Source organism: Heterodontus francisci, chromosome 13 (genome assembly GCF_036365525.1).
Source record: "Heterodontus francisci isolate sHetFra1 chromosome 13, sHetFra1.hap1, whole genome shotgun sequence".
NCBI classification, from domain to species: domain Eukaryota; kingdom Metazoa; phylum Chordata; class Chondrichthyes; order Heterodontiformes; family Heterodontidae; genus Heterodontus; species Heterodontus francisci.
The window spans coordinates 96,257,966-96,277,384 of NC_090383.1; the positions used below are offsets into that span (position 1 = coordinate 96,257,966).

A 19,419-nucleotide genomic window follows, 5' to 3' on the forward strand; every position below is an offset into this window, starting at 1 on the left:
AAAGCTTATGTAACAGAGATGGTGTTTTTTAAATGATATATAGAGTGGCCTGGTGGCATAGAACATAACTACTAAATACCATGCCACTGAAGTAGTAGGATGTCTATTTGCACTTGCAGATAGCCATGTGATGAGTTTCCAGTGATGGAGGAAAAACAGCAGGATGAATCAACCTGGAATGTTCCATTGCTCCTGGAGGCATTGGAAGAGGAAATGGGGTGCATAACTACAAGAATGAGATTGTCATATACCTCATGTAGCTTCCCTGTTTATTGAGGTCCTTCTCTCTCTTTTTCTCTTTCCCTCGAAAGCCCACAACCTTCTATGCCTTCTATTCACTGCGGAACATGGAATCTGTCCCATACAGTACTTGCTCAGCCGAGTGACCGTCTGTTCCATAAACAAACAACTCTCGATGATAAAGAATTTGCTCTTAAAAATCTGCTACATTGATGCTTTTATATTTTTTAATCTAGTCTAGTGATTCTTTTATCTTAGTTTTGTATAAGATTCAATAATTTAACCCAGTTCATTCTGCATATTGAACAATTCATAAGTAGATTTCAGGAAAGGTATCTGTGTATAGTATATGCACATGCATGGATATTGGGGAGATAAAGCCATTAATTCCCAATCAGGTTGATGTCCCCACCCCAGCAAAAACTGGCAATTTGAACAATGGCTATGCCAGAGTTCAGTTTTCTCAGAGTTCTCTTTTGAACCTTTGACATCTCTTACAGTCTGTTTCACAAAATAGCAATCATATTAAAGCAGTCAGGCAGGCAACAGAGCCTCTAGCCCATGGGCTCCAATGGGTTTCTAATAGTGCCATCTGAAAGTGTGGCACATCTGGTCTAAGCATTCATGGACAATGTAACCATTCGTGCAGAAGGGATAAATTCACATGTCACACAATTGAGCCTGAGAACTCAAGTCTCCAGTAAGAAAGGAGCAGAGATGGAAAAAGAAGGTCTTTGGAAAATAAAGTAGTGCTGATTATTAAAGGGACAAAGAACTACACAGTGAAGAGCAATTTAGTAAATGTTCTAGTACAAATACATTTGTGGGTTAGTGTAGGAAGTAAAGAACATGGTATGCTGTAATTTACCCAGCTTAAACTTCTCAGTGAAAGTATATGAGCATGCCAAAACTGCATTTCTTGCATTGTGACTGACTGTTTACATAACTGAAGCATTAAATGCTATCAGAGCTATTAAATCAATGGATTATAATACATATGGCAGTTCCTTTGTATTCCTGTACAGTGCATGTTTTACAGGGCTCAACAAGGTTGATGCAGGAAAGATGTTTCCTTTGGATGGGGGGCTCTAGAACCAGGGGACACAGTCTCAGAATAAGAGACCATTTAGGATTGAGATGAGGAGGAATTTCTTCTCTCGGAGGGTGGTGAATCTGTGGAATTCTCTACCCCAGAGGGCTGTGGAGGCTCAGTCATTGAGTAGGTTCAAGACAGAGATTGATCGATTTCTAGGTGGTAAAGATATCAAGGGATATGGAAATAGCGTGGAAAAATGGTGTTGAGGTATCGGAGGTCAGCCATGATCTAGTTGAATGGTGGAGCAAGTTCGAGGGGCTGAATGGCCTACTTCTGCTTCCTACGTTCCTATGAGGCCATGCAGATTATCATTATGTACTTTTCTACCTGCAATATCAGATGCTTATTATGCTGTTGCACCTCTGACATTGCATGATCATTGTTTCTTATTGCTCGTGGCAACTTTACTTGTGTTCCCGTATACATGTAATTCTAAAAGATAGGAGAGATAAAGTATCTCTAGTATTAACAGATGGTCAGGAGATGCATTTCTAACAAAAGAGTCCTGAGCCAGGTTTCTCTCATCTGTAAACCATGTTGAGATCATTCAAGACTGTGGTTCACTCTGACCATCTGTTCTGTATACGAGATGAAATCAGTTGGTGTGAAATTTGCAGGATGGCAAGCTCATTTTACCGTTGATTTTTTAAAAAAGTTAGATATTAATTTTCATAGAAGCTGCTATATCAACAACAACAGCTTTCACTACAACAGCTTGCCTTATTACCTATATTGTCTAAATGGACTTTTACAATAAGATCATTAACTATGCGTAAGTATAATTTTAACAGTAACTACATTGAGTTGAAGCAGAACAATATGGGTTTGATTGCAAGTGCCACCTTAATGTGCCCCCATGCGCGATGCTGAGGAGGTCGTGGATAGCACGTTTAGTGAATTGGTCACACCGCAGATTAGGATTGCTGAGGGAGAAAGGGAATGGGTGACCAAAAGGCAGAGAAAGAGCAGGAAGGCAGCGCAGGAGTCCCCTGCGGTCATCTCCCTCCAAAACAAGTATACCGTTTTGGATACTGTTGAGGGAGATGGCTCACCAGGGGAAGGCAGCAGTAGCCAGGTCCATGGCACTGTGGCTGGCTCTGCTGTTCAGAAGGGCGGGAAAAAGAGTGGAAGGGCGATAGTCGTAGGGGATTCGATTGTAAGGGGAGTAGATAGGCGGTTCTGTGGTCGAAGACGAGGCTCCCGAATGGTATGTTGCCTCCCAGGTGCACGGGTCAGGGATGTCTCAGATCGGCTGCAGAACATTCTAAAGGGGGAGGGTGAACAGCCAGTTGTCATTGTGCACATAGGCACCAATGATATAGGTAAAAAACGGGATGAGGTCCTACAAGCAGAGTTTAGGGAGTTAGGAGCCAAGTTAAAAAGCAGGACCTCAGAGGTAGTAATCTCAGGATTGCTACCTGTGCCACGTGATAGTCAGAGTAGAAATGAAAGAATAGTCAGGATGAATGCGTGGCTTGAGAGATGGTACAGGAAGGAGGGGTTCAGATTTTTGGGACATTGGGACCGGTTCTGGGGGAGGTGGGACTATTACAAATTGGACGGTCTACACCTGGGCCGGACTGGAACCAATGTCCTTGGGGGTGCTTTTGCTAACGCTGTTGGGGAGGGTTTAAACTAATGTGGCAGGGGGATGAGAACCAATTGAGGTCAGTTGACAGTAAGGAGGTAGTAACAAAAGCCTGTAAGGAACTAGATAATGAAGTCAGTGTGACTAAGGGGAAGAGCAGGCAGGGAGCAGATGATGAATATAAAGGGACTGGTGGTCTGAGGTGCATTTGTTTTAATGCAAGAAGTGTAGTAGGTAAGGCAGATGAACTTAGGGCTTGGATTAGTACCTGGGAGTATGATGTTATTGCTATTACTGAGACTTGGTTGAGGGAAGGGCATGATTGGCAACTAAATATCCCAGGATATCGATGCTTCAGGCGGGATAGAGAGGGAGGAAAAAGGGGTGGAGGAGTTGCATTACTGGTCAAAGAGGATATCACAGCTGTGCTGAAGGAGGGCACTATGGAGGACTCGAGCAGTGAGGCAATATGGACAGAACTCAGAAATAGGAAGGGTGCGGTAACAATGTTGGGGCTGTACTACAGGCCTCCCAACAGCGAGCGTGAGATCGAGGTACAAATATGTGAACAGATTATGGAAAGATGTAGGAGCAACAGGGTGATGGTGATAGGAGATTTTAATTTTCCCAACATTGACTGGGATTCACTTAGTGTTAGAGGTCTAGATGGAGCAGAATTTGTAAGGAGCATCCAGGAGGGTTTTCTAGAGCAGTATGTAAATAGTCCAACTCGGGAAGGGGCCATACTGGACCTGGTGTTGGGGAATGAGCCCGGCCAGGTGGTTGAAGTTTCAGTAGGGGACTACTTTGGGAATAGTGATCACAATTCCGTAAGCTTTAAAATACTCATGGACAAAGACGAGAGTGGTCCTAAAGGAAGAGTGCTAAATTGGGGGAAGGCCAACTATACCAAAATTCGGCAGGAGCTGGGGAATGTAGATTGGGAGCAGCTGTTTGAAGGTAAATCCACATGTGATATGTGGGAGGCTTTTAAAGAGAGGTTGATTAGCGTGCAGGAGAGACATGTTCCTGTGAAAAAGAAGGATAGAAATGGCAAGATTAGGGAACCATGGATGACAGGTGAAATTGTGAGACTAGCTAAGAGGAAAAAGGAAGCATACATAAGGTCTAGGCGGCTAATGAAAGACGAAGCTTTGAAAGAATATCGGGAATGTAGGGCCAATCTGAAACGAGGAATTAAGAGGGCTAAAAGGGGTCATGAAATATCTTTAGCAAACAGAGTTAAAGAAAATCCCAAAGCCTTTTATTCATATATAAGGAGAAAGAGGGTAACTAGAGAAAGGATTGGCCCACTAAAGGACAAAGGAGGAATGTTATGCTTGGACTCAGAGAAAATGGGTGAGATTCTAAATGAGTACTTTGCATTGGTATTCACCGAGGAGAGGGACATGACGGATGTTGAGGTTAGGAACAGATGTTTGATTACACTAGGTCAAGTCGGCATAAGGAGGGAGGAAGTGTTGGGTATTCTAAAGGGCATTAAGGTGGACAAGTCCCCAGGTCCGGATGGGATCTATCCCAGGTTACTGAGGGAAGCGAGAGAGGAAATAGCTGGGGCCTTAACAGATATCTTTGCAGCATCCTTAAACACGGGTGAGGTCCCGGAGGACTGGAGAATTGCTAATGTTGTCCCCTTGTTTAAGAAGGGTAGCAGGGATAATCCAGGTAATTATAGACCGGTGAGCCTGACGTCAGTGGTAGGGAAGCTGCTGGAGAAGATACTGAGGGATAGGATCTATTCCCATTTGGAAGAAAATGGGCTTATCAGTGATAGGCAACATGGTTTTGTGCAGGGAAGGTCATGTCTTACCAACTTAATAGAATTCTTTGAGGAAGTGACAAAGTTGATTGATGAGGGAAGGGCTGTCGATGTCATATACATGGACTTCAGTAAGGCGTTTGATAAGGTTCCCCATGGCAGGCTGATGGAGAAAGTGAAGGCGCATGGGGTCCAAGGTGTACTAGCTAGATGGATAAAGAACTGGCTGGGCAACAGGAGACAGAGAGTAGCAGTAGAAGGGAGTTTCTCAAAATGGAGACGTGTGACCAGTGGTGTTCCACAGGGATCCGTGCTGGGACCACTGTTGTTTGTGATATACATTAATGATTTGGAGGAAAGTATAGGTGGACTGATTAGCAAGTTTGCAGACGACACTAAGATTGGTGGAGTAGCAGATAGTGAAGGGGACTGTCAGAGAATACAGCAGAATATAGATAGATTGGAGAGTTGGGCAGAGAAATGGCAGATGGAGTTCAATCAGGGCAAATGCGAGGTGATGCATTTTGGAAGATCCAATTCAAGAGTGAACTATACAGTAAATGGAAAAGTCCTGGGGAAAATTGATGTCCAGAGAGATTTGGGTGTTCAGGTCCACTGTTCCCTGAAGGTGGCAACGCAGGTAAATAGAGTGGTCAAGAAGGCATACGGCATGCTTTCCTTCATCGGACGGGGTATTGAGTACAAGAGTTGGCAGGTCATGTTACAGTTGTATAGGACTTTGGTTCGGCCACATTTGGAATACTGCGTACAGTTCTGGTCGCCACATTACCAAAAGGATGTGGATGCTTTGGAGAGGGTGCAGAGGAGGTTCACCAGGATGTTGCCTGGTATGGAGGGCACTAGCTATGAAGAGAGGTTGAGTAGATTAGGATTATTTTCATTAGAAAGACGGAGGTTGAGGGGGGACCTGATTGAGGTGTACAAAATCATGAGAGGTATAGACAGGGTGGATAAAAAGAGGCTTTTTCCCAGAGTGGGGGATTCAATTACTAGAGGACACGAGTTCAAAGTGAAAGGGGAAAAGTTTAGGGGGGATATGCGTGGAAAGTTCTTTACGCAGAGGGTGGTGGGTGCCTGGAACGCGTTGCCAGCGGAGGTGGTAGATGCGGGCACGATGGCGTCTTTTAAGATGTATCTAGACAGATACATGAATGGGCAGGAAGAAAAGAGATACAGAACCTTATAAAATAGGCGACATGTTTAGAGAGAGGCTCTGGATCGGCGCAGGCTTGGAGGGCCGAAGGGCCTGTTCCTGTGCTGTAATTATCTTTGTTCTTTGTTCTTAAATCTAGAACATTCTTGGCTCAAGGCATCCAATCACATATCCTGATTCTCCACAAATCTTCTACGTAGTCCAATAAAGGGAATTAGGACTATAGTCACAACAGAAATATCACAAAAACAATGCCCCTCAGAAACTAATTTTGTTAGATGCCTAATCATATGGAGAGTTAGGAGTTAGTTTAATTTTATATGATTAGAGTTTTTACTTTTTATTTACAAATGAATTGTAGACTTGCACTGTAGCTAGAAATAATGTTTAAACTTGTTCATTCCCAGGATGTTTTATGGTTTAATGTGTCCGGTTGAAATTTAGCTGACTGCTTTTTAGCTTCTGCTGAGGTTCATCCAGGATGTGAGTTACATGATGTGTGATTCATGCATGTTGGCTTCTTTTGGTTGCCACATTGTGAAACAAGATAGCCAAGACAGTCTTGAGATAGGAACTGGGTCATTAGGCCAGGATAGATAATAAGTTGTCATCTGGTGTTTTCTAAGAACTAACTTGTTTTTGTTCACAATAACACTCACCAGAATGAGTCAGCACAATGAGGACAGTGTGTTTGACTAGTTACCAATAAAGATCTTGAGCTTCCCATAACAATTTTTAGAGAGTCGGAATCGAAAGCATCGACATAGGTTATGCCTCTACCTGAGAGAAACGTGGTAATTGCGTTTATTTCTCTAGCTAGTCTCCCATATTCTACTCTCTGTAGACTTGAGGTCATCCAAAACTCTGCTGCCCATGTCTTAACTTGTGCCAAGCCCCATTCACCTATCACCCCTGTGCTCACCAACCTACATTGGTTCCTGGTCAAGCAACATCTTGATTTTAAAATTCTCATCCTTGTTTTCAAATCCCTCCATGGCCTCGTCCCTCCCTTTTTCTGTAATCTCCTCCAGCTTCACACCCTTCAAGATATCCGCGCTCCTCTAATTCTGGCCTCTTGTGCATCCCTGACTTTAATCACTCCACCATTAGTGGCTGTGCCTTCAGTTGCCTAGGCCCCAAGCTTTACAATATCCTTCTTATACCTCTGCCTCTCCAGCTCGCTTTCCTACTTTAAGACACTCCTTAAAGTCTACCTCTTTGACCAAGCTTTTGGTCATCTGACCCAATTTCTCTTTTTGTGGCTCAGTGTCATACTTTGTTTTATAATACTCCTGTAAAGTGCCTTGGGACGTTTTATTATATTAAAGGCGCTATATAAATATAAAAATATGTCTACTGCTTAAAAACATTGCGTGTGTCTGGACTTAGTCATAACATGCTAAAAGGATCATTCCCTCCGCGACACCCTGGTCCACTCCTCCATTACCCCCACCACCTTGTCCCCTTCCCACGGCACCTTCCCCTGCAATCGCAGGAGGTGTAATACCTGCCCCTTTACCTCCTCCCTCCTCACTATCCCCTCACTATCCCAGGCCTCAAACTCTCCTTTCAGGTGAAGCAGCGATTTACTTGTACTTATTTCAATGTAGTACACTGTATTAGCTGCTCACAATGTGGGAGACCTAACGCAGACTGGGTGACCGCTTTGCGGAACACCTCCGCTCAGTCCGAAAGCATGACCCCGAGCTTCCAGTTGCTTGCCATTTCAACACTCCCCCCTGCTCTCATGCTCACATCTCTGTCCTGGGATTGCTGTAGTGTTCCAGTGAACATCAACGCAAGCTCGAGGAACAGCATCTCATTTGCTGATTAGACACACTACAGCCTGCCGGACTGAACATTGAGTTCAATCATTTCAGAGCAGGATGGAACCCCCATTTTACTTTTATTTTTAGTTATTTTCTTTCTTCTTTTTTATATATTTTTGGGTTTATTTTATTTTATTTTAGTTTATTCAGTTTGCCTATCCACTGTTTTTTTTTCATGTTTGTACTTGTGGCTGTTCAGTTTTCAGTCCATTAACACCCTATCTGTACTAATGCTTTGTCTTTCAACACATCATTAACATATTTAGTTTTAGTTTTAGAGATACAGCACTGAAACAGGCCCTTCGGCCCACCGAGTCTGTGCCGACCATCAACCACCCATTTTTTATACTAATCCTACACTAATCCCATATTCCTACCACATCCCCACCTGTCCCTATATTTCCCTACCACCTACCTATACTAGGGGCAATTTATAATGGCCAATTAACCTATCAACCTGCAAGTCTTTGGCATGTGGGAGGAAACCGGAGCACCCGGAGGAAACCCACGCAGACACAGGGAGAACTTGCAAACTCCACACAGGCAGTACCCAGAATTGAACCAGGGTCGCTGGAGCTGTGAGGCTGCGGTGCTAACCACTGCGCCACTATGCCGCCCTAATTGTTTGCCTTTGCTCCATGGCCTTCTGGTCGGTTATTCTCTGTGACCTTGTCCTATCTACACCTTCTCCTTTGTTATCTCTTGCCCCACCCCGACTTTACTTGCTTAAAACCTTTCACATTTCTAATATCTGCTCGTTCTGAAGAAGGGTCACTGACTTGAAAGGTTAACTCTGCTTCTCTCTCCACAGATGCTGCCAGACCTGCTGAGTATTTCCAGCATTTCTTGTTTTCATTACACTAAAAGGATTACCGTGCAACCATTTTTGTCATTCAGATTTTCTTACAATTTACTGGCACAAATAGAACTGATCATGAATAATAGTAATCATGTACTTTTATATTTTTGGAAGAGTAGCTCCCTCCCTGATTACGCATCCAACCAGCACTATTCTCCAGCAGACGACATATCCGTGAATTCAGTGGCAGTTCCTCAGATTCAAAAAAAGTAGGTTTCTGCTGCTACAGGAACAATGGAAGTTGTCAACTTTGTTACCAACTGCAGCCATCAAAGAGAGAAGCAGAAGTTTAAAATGTAAACATGTCTTTGAAGACCTGTATTGTCTACTTAGTCTAACACAACTGGGGGAAAGAGCAGAAATGTGTTTATGGAGAATGAAACGAGAAGGGACATTGTTCAAATTCAGTTCATTGGAGATAGATGTAAAGTGGCACATTTTGGGAGAAATGAACAGACAGACCCTATAAAAACGAGGAGTCCAAATCTTTAAAAGCAGATTTTTTACGTGGAAAATGAAATAAAATAGGATTCTGTATTTGATATGCAGGAACATTAAATACAAAAACGAGGATATGGTTCATATGTACGAGATCACATTTGAAATACTGTGTAGCATTTTGGGCACCTCTTTTTAGAAAGATATTGGAACCATGGGAAAGGTGCTACACAGTTTTACTAGGATGATACGTGGATAAAATGTTGGCTTGTTCTGTAAGATTGGGGGAAAAAACTAGAGCAGTCGTCTTTGGAACAAAGATTGAGATAATTTCATAGAAATTTCAAAATTATCAAGGCAGATCATGAAAGGTTTTTCCACAGATTATTGAATTGGTGACAAAGGACGCAAATTCGAAAATATTAGAACTTTAAAGGGGGAGGTTGGAAATTAAATCATGTGAAGGGTTATTAGAATGTGAAACACACTACAAATTGCTCCTGATGCTGGGTCAATTACAATGTTTGAAGCTAGAGAATCTGAATGACTTGTCTGAATAAATTTATTTGCAGTCCCATAAACTACATTTTAAAATGGGCAGATTTGAGAAGGAAACTGGAGTAATCTGGAACTTAACCATTCTTAAAATGAACTGCTATGTCACTGTATGCGAGTGTTACTGAAGCAAATAGAATGCTGAACTATTTATCCAGAAGAATAGAGTTAATGTCAGGAAATTATGCTGTAAATGTGCAGTATTCTGGTCTGCCCACCGCTGAATACTGTGTCTGGTTGTGGTCATTGAAAAACAAGGAAGAGATTCAGGCCTCGACTGCAGTTCAAAGAGGCATGAAGCTGATCACTAGTATCTAATGACTGATTCATCAGGAGACTGTAGGACCTTGGGCTTTCCAGCCTTGAAAGAAGATCAAAATGAACTACACGCTGAGAGTGATCAACACATGAATTGGATGTCTAAGTAGAATTTTTAAGACAATAGCTGTGGAATTATTTAAGCAAGCGTTGAAAGCCGTGGTGGAATTGTATAGTTTCTCTGGAAGGATAAGCCAAGATGGGGCAAATGGCCTTCCTCATCTGTGTTTATCTTCTAATTATCTTCAAAGTTTATCTTTGCCTCGTTGCTTACCTCTACAGAGTGAGAGAGTTCAATTGAATCCATGATGGGGGCAAATTATACATAATCGGAAAAGGGATTGGGTGTACCCTGTCCCTGAAAATTATATCTATCTGTGGATGATACAAGTTCTTGGCTTCCACCCATAATGACAGGAAAAAGCACCTCACCTGAGCACAAAGCACATAGCAGTCTGATTTCAAACTACCTTTCCTTGTCTGTCTTTGAACAGAAATACTCAAAATGAAATTCCCAATCTGTCCCTCAGGTTCTTTGCGTGTTCCATCAGTCGCTGCTTCCCGAATGGAACTGGCCATGTCCGAGGTGTCTGCACAGAGCACTGCTGTGAAACATGCCCCCAAGCAGCTGTCCATCATTCTGGAGCAGATTTGGCTGCAGGCAGGTATGTGTGCAGATGTTTCATTTGGTGCGGGACATGTTCAGTAACACTATTTACGGTATATTGTAGCTTCCTACATTACAACAGTGACTACATTTCAAATGATATTTCATTGGCTATAAAGCACTTTGGAAAGTCCTGAGGTTGTGAGAAGCATTAAAGAAGCAAGTCTTTCTTTTCCTTCCATCTGTGCATTCCCAATACAAAATTTAGCCATATGGATTACTTAATATTCCTGTATGAGTTGTCATTTGCATTACTGCAGTCTTGGAACCACCGTAACTTGTCTTATTAGCAGGTTAATATAAAAAGCAAAGTACTGTAAATCATTCTCTCCGCCTCTGAGTCATAACTGCAATAAAGTGTATTACCCAAGTTCTTCCTTGCCATATCAAATTTACAGTGAACAGATATTTTTATATGTGATGATGTAGAAGAGTTAGCAAAAGGAACACATTTTAGTAAGTGAGGAGAGTAAGAACTCTTTGTATATGTTTGACAGCTTTGTCAGGTTAGTTTATATTCTTTAAAAACTGTTAGTGGTTACAAAAGCCTTCAACTGTAAACTGTTTAGATGTTAAAATAAGCGTATCAAAACCTGATGGGCCGGTGGTTGGCAATCACTTGCCTGAATACATTTTTTTGCTTCTCATAAACTACATTTTAAAATGGGCAGATTTGAGAAGGAAGCTGGAGTTATCTGGAACTTAACCATTCTTAAAATGAACTGCTATGTCACTGTATGCGAGTGTTGAAGATATTATCTTATTGTCATTAAGGATGTCATTTGTGACTTTGATAAGAACCGTTTCAGTACTATAGCATGGTTGGAATCCTGATTGGAGTTCCAGAAGAGATGGGCACATATTTGGGAGAGTGACAGCATGTTCAAGGACTTTGTAGAGGAAAGAGAGGTTGAATGTGGGGGAGGTAGTTTGCAAGGACGGAAAGGGTCAAGGGTTGGTTTTTTGAAGAGAGGATTGATGACAGCAGATTTGAAGGAGAGGGGGATGGTCCCTGATGAGAGAGAACTGTTAACAATATAAGCCAATGTGGGAGACAGGAAGCGAAGTTGAGGGAGCAAGAAGTCCGTCTCCTGGAAAAGATGAACTCCGAGATAGTCCTGTCTTGTAGTTTTACCAGGTTGACACCTCACCTTGACAATATCATAGAATGGTTACAGCACAGAAGGAGGCCATTCTGCCCGTTGTGTCCGTGCCAGCACTCTGCCTGAGCAACTCAGCTAGTCTGAATCCGTAGCCCTGTAACTTTTTTCTCTTCAGGTGTTTATCCAATTCCCTTTTGAAAGCCACAATTGAATCTGCCTCCACCACACTCTCAGGCAGTGCATTCCAGATCCTAACACCTGCTGAATTTTAAAGAAAAAGTTTTTCCTCATGTCACCATTGGTTGTTTTGCCATTTATCTTTTTTTTAAATTCATTCATAGGATGTGGGCGATGCTGGCCAGGCCAGCATTTATTGCCCATTCCTAATTGCCCTTGAGAAGGTGGTGGTGAGCTGCCTTCTTGAACCGCTGCAGTCCATTTGGGGTAGGTATACCCACAGTGCTGTTAGGTAGGGAGTTCCAAGATTTTGACCCAGCGACAGTGAAGGAATAGCAAATTAGTTCCAAGTCAGGATGGTGTGTGACTTGGACGGGAACTTGCAGGTGATGGTGTTTGAATGCATTTGCTGCCCTTGTCTTTCTAGTTGGAAAAGGTCGCGGGTTTGGAAGGTGCTGTCTAAGGAGCCTTGATACGTTGCTGCAGTGCATCTTGTAGATGGTACACACTGCTGCCACTGTGTGTCGGTGGTGGAGGGAGTGAATGTTTGTAGATGGGGTGCCAATCAAGCGGGCTGCTTTGTCCTGGATGGTGTCGAGGTTCTTGAGTTGTGTTGGAGCTGCACCCATCCAGGTAAGTGGAGAGTATTCCATCACACTCCTGGCTTGTGCCTTGTAGATGGTGGACAGGCTTTGGGAGTCAGGAGGTGAGTTACTCACCGCAGGATTCCAAACCTCAGACCTGCTCTTGTAGCCACAATATTTATATGGCTACTCCAGTTCAGTTTCTGGTCAATGGTAGCCCTTAGGATGTTGATAGTGGGGGATTCAGCGATGGTAATGCCATTGAATGTCAAGGGGCGATGGTTACATTCTCTCTTGTTGGAGATGGTCATTTCCTGGCACTTGTGTGGCGCGAATGTTACTTGCCACTTATCAGCCCAAACCTGGATATTGTCCAAATCTTGCTGCATTTCTACACAGACTGCTTCAGTATCTGAGGAGTCGCGAATGGTGCTGAACATTGTGCAATCATCAGCGAACATTCCCACTTCTGACCTTATGATTGAAGGAAGGTCATTGATGAAGCAGCTGAAGATGGTTGGGCCTCGGACACTGCCCTGAGGAACTCCTGCAGTGATGTCCTGGAGCTCAGATGATTGACCTGCAACAACCATAAGCATCTCCCTTTGTGCTAGGTATGACTCCAGCCAGCGGAGGGTTTTCCCCCTGATTTCCATTGACTTTAGTTTTGCTAGGGCTCCTTGATGCCATACTCGGTCAAATGCTGCCTTGATGTCAAGGGCAGTCACTCTCACCTCACCTCTTGAGTTCTGCTCTTTTGTCCATGTTTGAACCAAGGCTGTAAGGAGATCAGGAGCTGAGTGGCCCTGGCGGAACCCAAACGAAGCGTCACTGAGCAGGTTATTGCTAAGCGAGTGCCACTTGATGGCACTGTTGATGACACCTTCCATCACTTTACTGATGATTGAAATAGGCTGATGGGGCAATAATTGGCCGGGTTGTGCTTGTCCTGCTTTTTGTGTACAGGAGACACCTGGGCAATTTCCACATTGCAGGGTAGATGCCAGTGTTGTAGCTGTACTGGAACAGTTTGGCTAGGGGCGTGGCAAGTTCTGGAGCACAGGTCTTCAGTACTATTGCCGGAATATTGTCACGGCCCATAGCCTTTGCAGTATCCAGTGCCTATAGCCGTTGCTTGATATCACGCAGAGTGAATCGAATTTTCTGAAGTCTGGCATCTGTGATGCTGGGAACTTCAGGAGGAGGCCAAGATGGATCATCAACTCGGCGCTTCTGGCTGAAGATTGTTGCAAATGCTTCAGCCTTATCTTTTGCACTGATGTGCTGGGCTCCCCCATCATTGAGGATGGAGATATTTGTGGAGCCATCTCCTGCAGTTAGTTGTTTAATTGTCCACCACCCTTCACGGCGGGATGTGGCAGGACTGCAGAGCTTAGATCTGATCTGTTCGTTATGGGATCGCTTAACTCTGTCTGTTACATGCTGCTTATGCAGTTTGGCATGCAGATAGTCCTGTGTTGTAGTTTTACCAGGTTGACACCTCATTTTGAGGTATGCCTGGTGCTGCTCCTGGCATGCCCTCCTGCACTGTTCATTGAACCAGGGTTGGTCTCCTGGCATGATGGTAATGGTAGAGTGGGGGATATGCCAGAGCCATGAGGTTACAGATTGGTGTTGAGTAAAATTCTGCTGCTGCTGATGGCCCACAGCGCCTCATGGATGCCCAGTTTTGCATTACCAGATCTGTTCGAAATCTATCCCATTTAGTACGGTGGTAGTGCCACACAACACGAAGGAGGGTATCCTCAATGTGAAGGTGGGACTTCATCTCCACAACAACTGTGCAGTGGTCACTCCTGCCAATACTGTCATGGACCGATGCATCTGCGGCAGGCAGATTGGTGAGGATGCAGTCAAGTATGTTTTCCCCTCTTGTTGGTTCTCACACCACCTGCCGCATACCCAGTCTAGCAGATATGTCCTTTAGGACTCGGCCAGCTCGGTCAGTAGTGGTGCTACCGGGCCACTCTTGGTGATGGACATTGAAGTCCCCCACCCAGAATACATTCTGTGCCCTTGCCACCCTCAGTGCTTACTCCAACTGCAGTTGAACATGGAGGAGTACTGACTCATCAGCTAAGGGAGGGCAGTAGGTGGTAATCAGCAGGGGGTTTCCTTGTCCAGATTTGACCTGATGCCATGAGCTTTCATGGGGTCCCGAATCGATGTTGAGGACTCCCAGGGCAATTCCCTCCCTACTGTATACCACTGTGCCGCCACCTCTGCTGGGTCCGTCCTGCCGGTGGGACAGGACATACCCGGGGATGATGATGGCAGTGTCTGGGACATTGTTTGTCAGGTATGATTCCATGAGTATGACTATGTCAGGCTGTTGCTTGACTAGTCTGTGGGAGAGCTCTCCTAACTTTGGCACAAGCCCCCAGATGTTAGGAAAGAGGACTTTGTAGGGTCGACAGGGCTGGGTTTGCGGTTGTCTTTTCCGGTGCCTAGGTCGATGCTGGGTGGTCCGTCCGGTTTCATTCCTTTTTATTGACTTCGTAGCGGTTAGATACAATTGAGTGGTTTGCTAGGCCATTTCAGAGGGCATTTAAGAGTCAACCACATTGCTGTGGGTCTGGAGTCACATGTAGGCCAGACCAGGTAAGGACAGCAGATTTCCTTCCCTAAAGGACGTTAGTGATCCAGATGGGTTTTTTGCAACAATCGACAATGGTTTCATGGCCATCATTAGACTAGCTTTTTAATTCCAGATTTATTAATTGTATTCAAATTCCACCTTCTGCTGTGGTGGGATTTGAACCCATGTCCCCGGAGCAATATCCTGGGTCTCTGGGTGACTAGTCCAGTGGCAATACCACTACGCCACCGCCTCTGATCAGTGTTCTCTGATTCTTGACCCCTCTGCCAATCTGAACATTTCTCCCCATCTCCTCTTCTTTCTTCATCTTTGGCCTCCTTATCTCGAGAGACAATGGGTAAGCGCCTGGAGGTGGTCAATGGTTTGTGAAGCAGCGCCTGGAGTGGCTGTAAAGGCCAATTCTAGAGTGACAGACTCTTCCACAGGTGCTGCAGATAAAATTGGTTGTCGGGGCTGTTACACAGTTGGCTCTCTCCTTGCGCTTCTGTCTTTTTTCCTGCCAACTGCTAAGTCACTTCGACTTGCCACACTTTCGCCCCACCTTTATGGCTGTCCACCAGCTCTGGCGATCACTGGCAACAGACTCTCTAAACTTGTGATCAATGTCACAGGACTTCATGTCACGTTTGCAAACGTCTTTAAAACAGAGACATGGACGGCCAATGGGTCTGATACCGGTGACAATCTCACTGTACAATGCGTCCTTGGGGATCCTGCCATCTTCCATGTGGCTCACATGGCCAAGCCATCTCAAGCACCGCTAGCTCAGTAGGGTGTATATGCTGGGGATGTTGGCCGCCTCGAGGACTTCTGCGTTGGAGCTATGGTCTTGCCACCTGATGCCAAAGATTCTCCGGAGGCAGCGAAGATGAAATGAATTGAGAACTTGCTGTTGGCTGACATACATTGTCCAGGCCTCGCTGCCGTAGAGCAAGGTACTGAGGACACAGGCTTGATACACGTGGACTTTTGTGTTCCGTGTCAGTGCACCATTTTCCCACACTCTCTTGGCCAGTCTGGACATAGCAGTGGAAGCCTTTCCCATGCACTTGTTGATTTCTGCATCGAGAGGCTGGTTACTGGTGATAGTTGAGCCTAGGTAGGTGAACTCTTGAACCACTTCCAGAGCGTGGTCGCCGATATTGATTGATGGAGCATTTCTGACGTTCTGTCCCACGATGTTCGTTTTCTTGAGGCTGATGGTGAGGCCAAATTCGTTGCAGGCAGCCGCAATCCTGTCAATGAGTCTCTGCAGACATTCTTCAGTGTGTTAATGCAGCATCATCAGCAAAGAGGAGTTCCCTGATGAGGACCTTCCATATTTTGGACTTAGCTCTTAGACGGGCAAGGTTGAACAACCTGCCCCCTGATCTTGTGTGGAGGAAAATTCCTTCTTCTGAAGACTTGAACGCATGTGAGAGCAGCAGGGAGAAGACGATCCCAAACAGTGTAGGTGCGAGAGCACAGCCCTGTTTCATACCACTCAGGATAGGAAAAGGGTCTGATGAGGCACCGCTATGCTGAATTGTGCCTTTCATATTGTCATGGAATGAGGTGATGATATTTAGTAGCTTTGGTGGACATCCGATCTTTGCTAGCAGTCTGAAGAGACCGTGTCTGCTGACGAGGTCAAAGGCTTTGGTGAGATCAGTGAAAGCAACTTAGAGGGACATCTGTTGTTCACGGCATTTCTCCTGTAGCTGGCGAAGGGAGAACAGCATGTCAATGGTGGATCTCTCTGCTCGAAAGCCACACTGTGCCTCAGGGTAGACGCGCTCAGCCAGCTTCTGGAGCCTGTTTAAAGTGACTCGAGCGAAGACTTTCCCCACTATGCTGAGCAGGGAGATTCCACGGTAGTTGTTGCAGTCGTCGCAGTCACCGCGGTCACCCTTGTTCTTATAGAGGGTGATGATATTAGCATCGCGCATGTCCTGTGGTACTGCTCCCTCGTCCCAGCACAGGCAAAGCAGTCCGTGGAGTGCTGAAAGTATAGCAGGCTTGGCACTCTTGATTATTTCCGGGGTAATGCCGTCCTTCCCAGGGGCTTTTCCACTGGATAATCACTGAGTTCCGATTTTGTTGGCTGTACGTCCAGCTCATCCATGACTGGCAGGGACTGGGCTGCATTGAGGGAGGTCTCAGTGACAACATTTTCCCTGGAGTACAGTTCTAGGTAGTGCTCCACCCAGCGGTCCATTTGCTTGCGTTGGTCAGTGATCGTGTCCCCTGATTTAGACTTGAGAGGGGGCGATCTTCCTGATGGTTGGCCCAAAAGCTCTCTTAATTCCGGTGTTGGAGACCAGCTGAATACGACTGCATAGGTGTTGCCAGTAGTCATTTGCGCAGCGCCTGTCTGTTCTTTGTGCAGCGCTTCTGGCTGCTTTAAGTGCCACAGATGTTAACTCGTTGGCGGCTTTCTTGTAGTTCACCAGTGCAGTGCGCTTACCAGCTATGACAGGTTCCAGCTCTTCAAAGTGAGATTGAAACCTCACTATCCACCCACTCTGGGACCCTCATGACTTTGAACACTTCTACCAAATCTTTGCTCAGCCTTCTTTTCTCTAAGGAAAACAGCCCCAGCTTCTCCAATCTATGCTCGTAACTGAAGTCTTTCACCCCTGGAACCATTCTCGTAAATCTTTTCTGCTCCTTCTCTAAAACCTTCAAGTGCTACCTAAAGTGTGATGCCAGAATTGGATACAATACTCCAGTTGATGCCAAACCTGTGTTACATACAAACATACAGACTAGGAGCGGGAATAGGCTATTTGGCCCCTCGAGGGGTAAAGAGAAAAGAAGTAAAAATAGAATGAAAAAAGTGGAAATAGAAGTGTTGAGCTCAGGTCTGGGGCAGCAGCTAAAATGTACATGAAAATGGGCACAAGGAAAATCAAGTTACATAGGCTTGGTTACGTAGCAATTATTAGGATACAGATATCCTGGCAGTGAACAGTCACTTGTGCTTTTAAAGCTCTTCTCACAGTTAAAACATTTAAATCAGGGCTGTCCACCATATGGCCTGTGGGCCAGGGTCCGGCCAGTCCAAGGTTTCCATCCGGCCTGCAGAAGTATTTCAGAGATGAGAAATTTCCCATTGTCGTCGTCTTTCAGACCTTTTACAAAACATCGCGCTGTCAGTTTCACAACTGACAGGTGCTGACATCGGGAACAGCAGATTTTGAGCTTCTGACAGATTTGGGCTTTTCTGGCAGGTTCTGACATTTTTTAAAAGCCTGCTGGAAAACTCCAAATCAGTGGGAAGCTCAGAAACCGCTGCTCCCAATGTGAGCACCTGTTAGCTGTGAAACTGACATCGCAAAGTTTTTTTAAAAACTGACCAACCACAAAGCTGCTGTGCTGAGCATTCCTGCTCCCTGAAACTGACAGAGAGAGAGGGGTGTTATGACCGACTGCTCAAGTCAAAGCCCCCAATCAACATATACGATTCTGATTGTGGTGGGAGAACGCACTGTTGATTCAATCCCGTCTCTCCACAGATCGCCTAACATATCATTTTAAAGTTTCCAAATTAAAGACCCAGCCAAATTGAACCATCTATTAACCCGTGAATGAGGCTAACTAAACCAGGTGTCTTTAGAGCAACAAATTATCTGTTTAATTAGAAAAACTCAATTCTTAAACCCTATTAAGATATCAACAACATTGAAAATAGAAACATTAGTATCCTGGCACATTTATGCTACCGCTGAAGTGAAATCTTCCAATGTGGAATATTCCAAGGTTGCTTGAAGTCGTCACAGCTGTCCGATGGGGGAAAAAAGCTTTCTTCAACAGTAGAACGGTCCATAGTCTAATTCAGCAGTTGAAGTGATGCTTTCCTTCTCCGGCGATGAATTTCAACAATTACAGTTCAGTAGTTAAAGGAATTGCTTATTTTCTTTTAAGAAATTAATCTGACTTGACATCAGAATTCTGAGACTATAATAAACAGGGTTTAAATAAACCGAGAGAGTGCTCATTTCCTTCAGTACATGCTGGTCTAGTTGTCTGTCTGTTTCTCTGTCAACTGTCTTACCAAAGCCAGTTTTTCAATTAGTTTCAAACATCAATTGCCAACAGTTTATCTCTCGATCCTCAGATTCTGAGTGGCTGTATACCAGGTAACCAGAATGCACTCTTTGACTAGTCTCTGCAGCTTATTGCCTCTTGTGGAGCTTGTGAGAGAGAGAGAGAGAGGGGTGAGAGGGGTGAGAGAGAGGGGTGAGAGAGAGGGGTGAGAGAGAGGGGTGAGAGAGAGGGGTGAGAGAGAGGGGTGAGAGAGAGGGGTGAGAGAGAGGGGTGAGAGAGAGAGAGAGAGAGAGGGGTGAGAGAGAGAGAGAGAGAGAGGGGTGAGAGAGAGAGAGAGGGGTGAGAGAGAGAGAGAGGGGTGA

At 44.8% G+C, this 19,419-nt stretch overlaps 1 protein-coding gene across 3 annotated transcripts in view; it reads left to right on the top strand.

The window, feature by feature from the left end:
* Positions 1-19,419, top strand: part of LOC137376519 (tetratricopeptide repeat protein 7A-like) — a 319,646-nt gene that overhangs the window by 214,641 nt on the left and 85,586 nt on the right. For all 3 annotated transcript variants that reach the window (XM_068045223.1, XM_068045224.1, XM_068045225.1), the window contains one exon: positions 10,408-10,542. In XM_068045223.1, the coding sequence (XP_067901324.1) occupies positions 10,408-10,542 (135 nt within the window). The remainder of the gene's footprint in view (positions 1-10,407; positions 10,543-19,419) is intronic.